Source organism: Mchenga conophoros, linkage group LG3 (genome assembly GCF_057382185.1).
Source record: "Mchenga conophoros isolate Kocher_MC1m ecotype Shallow Benthic linkage group LG3, M_conophoros_male_GT1.1, whole genome shotgun sequence".
Taxonomy (NCBI): Eukaryota; Metazoa; Chordata; class Actinopteri; order Cichliformes; family Cichlidae; genus Mchenga; species Mchenga conophoros.
Window position 1 is genome coordinate 19,888,057 of NC_140528.1, and position 4,263 is coordinate 19,892,319.

Consider the following 4,263-nt stretch of genomic DNA (forward strand, 5'->3'; position numbering starts at 1 on the left):
GATGCCATGGATGGACATGGAAGCAGCTGAGTGGGCCGAGGAGTGACCCAACACAATGTATTGCGACCTCTGGTGTTCCAGAGGTCGAGAGAGGGAGTATTGAGATTGGAGAGATATTTTGCTGCTATTGTTAATAATCATCATCATTACCACTGCATTAATAATATAATCTACAAAATTGATATTGCATTCAGATGTTTAAACAGTGTGTGTCTTTCAGAAAGACTAAGTTGCAGGCTGACAGGAAGTTGCAGGTTTGAAGAGTGTGTCTTTTGCAGAACTGAAACCGAAAGCAGAGTCTAAGTGCAGGTTATTTTGAGGAGCCTTTAAGGACGAGGCACACACTTAGTTAAAGAGAATCATTTATAGGTGGAAGTTTAATCATGTTTTGCTCGGGGTTGCAAAAGAGCAGTTTGTCGCAGAACTGCTGCTGATGTGTCAAGATGATAAGCGAGCATCCGGCAGTGACAGGAAGTACCTGCCATGAAGATAGGAGATAATGTTCTTTTAAACTGTGTTAAAAGTCATTGTGGTTTTGATTTGACGTATGCATATATTCTGTTTGTGACGTATGAGGGGGCGTCATTAAATTCAAGCCCTGATGGTATAAAATATCTGTTTATGCTTTGATTAAGTCGGAGATCAGCCCGGTCTGCGAACGGAGCTGGTCTTCCCACGCGTGTATTTCATTAAAATCGTTTGACCAAGTTCTGGACCATGGTTGTTTGTACTCTCCTTCCCCAATATTTGAACCTTAACATTAGTTTACTCAAAATAATTTTAAGACATCAATATTAAAGGTTAAATTATGATAATGAATACATGCAACTATAACTGATGACATAAGAATTTGGATTTTTTAAGCTAAAGCGAAGGTGCTGACTCACTTGACATGTTACTCTCAAATCCTCCCTAATAACAAGAACATAATTACACTTTAGCCACAAGAGGGCAGCAACATTAATACAAGTCACGTGTATATAAAGGTACAGTGATTATATTACAGTGATTTTGACAAAAACAAAACAGAAGTTGATGGCAGTGTGTTTTTCATAACATACCAACCAAATTAAATAATAAAAACTTTATAACTTACAGAGCTTTTTTAGAGGCTTTGACCACTGGCAGCAGCCTCAGAAGAGCCTCCTCTGAAGCAAAGTAATTCTGCAGGTTAAACACATCCAGATCTTTTTCTGATGACAGTAAGATGAAGACCAGAGCTGACCACTGAGCAGGAGACAGTTTATCTGTGGAGAGACGTCCTGATCTCAGGGACTGTTGGATCTCCTCCACTAGAGAACGATCATTCAGTTCATTCAGACAGTGAAACAGATTGATGCTTTTCTCTGCAGACAGATTCTCACTGAGCTTCTTCTTGATGTACTGAACTGCTTCTTGATTGGTCTTTGAGCTACTTCCTGTCTGTGTCATGAGGCCTTGCAAACGAGTTTGATTAGTCTTCAGACCCAAGAGAAAACGAAGGAACAAGTCCAGGTGTCCATTGGGGCTCTGTAAGGCCTTGTCCACAGCACACTGGTAGAAGTATTTCTCTGTCTGAGAGCTTGTTTGTTGTTTTTCCAGCAGATTGAGTCCAGAGTTGATGAAGGTCAGGTGGACATGAAGAGCAGCCAGAAACTCCTGAACACTGAGATGAACAAAGCAGAACACCTTGTCCTGGTACAGTCCTCTCTCCTCTTTAAAGATCTGTGTGAACACTCCTGAGTACACTGAGGCTGCTCTGATATCGATGCCACACTCTGTCAGGTCTGGTTCATAGAAGATCAGGTTTCCTTTCTGCAGTTGATCAAAAGCCAGTTTTCCCAGTGACTCAATCATCTTCCTGCTCTCTGGACTCCAGTGTGGATCTGTCTCAGCTCCTCCATCATATTTGATCCTCTTGACTTTGGCCTGAACCACCAGGAAGTGGATGTACATCTCAGTCAGGGTGTTGGGCAGCTCTCCTCCCTCTCTGGTTTCCAGCACATCCTCCAGAACTGTAGCAGTGATCCAGCAGAAGACTGGGATGTGACACATGATGTGGAGGCTTCGAGCTTTCTTGATGTGGGAGATGATCCTGCTGGCCTGCTCCTCATCTCTGAATCTCTTCCTGAAGTACTCCTCCTTCTGCGGGTCAGTGAACCCTCTGACCTCTGTCACCATGTCGACACACTGAGGAGGGATCTGATTGGCTGCTGCAGGTCGTGTTGTTATCCAAAGGCGAGCAGAAGGGAGCAGGTTCCCTCTGATGAGGTTTGTCAGCAGCTCATCCAATGAGGTGGACTTTCTTGTTTCAGTCAGGATTTTAGTTTTCTTGAAGTCCAAATGAAGTCGACACTCATCCAGACCATCAAGTATGAACACAACCTGGAAGTCTTCAAGCCTGCAGATTCCTGATTCGTTAGTTTGATTAAAGAAGTGATGAACAAGTTCCACCAAGCTGAACTTTTCCTCTTTCAGCACATTCAGCTCTCTGAAAGTGAATGGAAATATGAACTGGATGTCCTGGTTGGCTTTGTCTTCAGCCCAGTCCAGGCTGTATTTCTGTGTTAAGACTGTTTTCCCAATGCCAGCCACTCCCTTTGTCAGCACTGTTCTGATTGGTTCGTCTCTTCCTGGTGAGGCTTTAAAGATGTCTTCTTGTCTGATTGTTGTTTCTGGTCTGTCTGGTTTCCTGGATGCTGTTTCAATCTGTCTGACCTCATGTTCATCATTGACCTCTGCAGTCCCTCCCTCTGTGATGTAGAGCTCTGTGTAGATCTGATTCAGGAGGGTTGGGCTTCCTGCTTTAGCGATGCCCTCAAACACACACTGGAACTTCTTCTTCAGTTGGGCTTTAAGTTCACGTTTACAGAGTGGAGCAAATATTTCTGAAGGTCAGAAATTCAGAAAAAAATATTATATAATAAATATCATAGCCTTTCAGTACCCTGAAAGGATGAATGTCTATTGGTCCATTTCTTGAGCTATTAGGAAAGATCAATATTCAGTCTTTAGAGAAATTCTCTTACTGCTCTGCAGATGGTCAGCCATCTCATGCTGCTTAAGTCTCCTCAAGAAGTGGAGTGTGATCTTCAGAAATGCTTCTCTGCAGCTCTTTCTTTCATCTTCATCCTCTCCTTCAAACATCTCCTCATCCTCCATCTGGCTCTTTAAAGTTTCTGGGTGATCTGGACTCAGAAGCTTCTGGATCTTCTTCAGCTCGTTCTTCACAAACATGGTGATGTTGTCCTCCAGCCGCTGGAAAAGAAGACTATATGAATTACCCAGTGGTAAATGGACTGGTTCTTATATAGCTCTCTTTGATACTCTGTGCACACAAAGCATTTTATACAACATGCCTCATTCAACCAAGCACATTGTTCTATGCTTAAATACTTTCTTTCACACTCTGATGGATGCATCAGAGGGCAGCTTGGGTTTAGTACGTTACCCAGTACATTTGCCAGCCAGGGTTTGATTCACAAACCTTCTGACTAGTAGCTGACCTGCTCCCCTCCTGAGCTACAGTCACCCCAATCTGACTGAAATCATGGAGCCCAAACTCTGATTTATGTTGGACACACTGACAATCCTCTGGTCCACAAAGTGCAGCATAGAGGTGACTGAAAAGAACAAATGTAAACGTAGTACTACAAACCATAACCACAGAGTCCAGGTGTGTTTGATGTTGCTGTGCAGACTGACCAGTGGAAACCTCTGCTCTCTGCTGGTCCACTCTGTGGAGGAGTAATGAATAATTAGCTCATGTTATGTCTGTCCACACACAGACACAAGCTAAAGGTCCATGAAGTGATGTTTGGATGGGTTCAGTCAATCAGATGACTGTCATGGTGGAGCTTTGCTAGTCCTGGTGATCCCACTGAGAATTAACAACTCAGTTTCCAGATGTCTGTAGTTTTCTGCTCAGTTTCTTTAGTCCCAACAGCTCTTACCATCTCCTGCATAAAGCTTTCCCTCCATGCTCAGATGCCCTGGAACAAGGTGCTCTCTTTATATCAGTGACTGGTTTAAAGGGACAACTCGCCAAACTTTGTGTCAGCAAAAGTAGTTCTAATGTTTCTTACATTTATTACATTTTTTTACATTTTTACACACACAAATCAATGAACGCAAAAACATGAACTTTCCAGATATTTTGTTTTACAATGTTACAAAACTCAGTTCACAACTCCACAGTCAGATTTACAAGTACAAAATATTTATGACCACAGTTTGAGCCGATGTATGTCCCGAGTCTGTGGACTCAGTAGTTTTGTTTTGATT

The 4,263-nt window shown here is 42.7% G+C and overlaps 1 protein-coding gene across 1 annotated transcript; it reads right to left on the reverse strand.

Annotated features, from left to right (window-relative positions):
• Positions 1-1,092: 1,092 nt before the first annotated feature.
• LOC146577593 (protein NLRC3-like) lies at positions 1,093-3,216 on the reverse strand. Its single transcript, XM_085268327.1, has 2 exons — positions 3,009-3,216; positions 1,093-2,867 (listed from the first exon to the last, which is right to left on the reverse strand). The coding sequence occupies exons 1-2, from the start codon at positions 3,214-3,216 to the stop codon at positions 1,093-1,095; spliced, it is 1,983 nt and encodes a 660-aa protein (XP_085124453.1).
• Positions 3,217-4,263: the final 1,047 nt, after the last annotated feature.

Bases quoted from the DNA above. Each gene is read 5' to 3' on its own strand.
- LOC146577593 (XM_085268327.1), bottom strand. From the start codon at position 3,216: ATGTTTGTGAAGAACGAGCTGAAGAAGATCCAGAAGCTTCTGAGTCCA. The intron at 2,868-3,008 runs GTAAGAGAATTT...TCTGACCTTCAG, and splicing joins GGCTGACCATCTGCAGAGCA to AAATATTTGCTCCACTCTGT.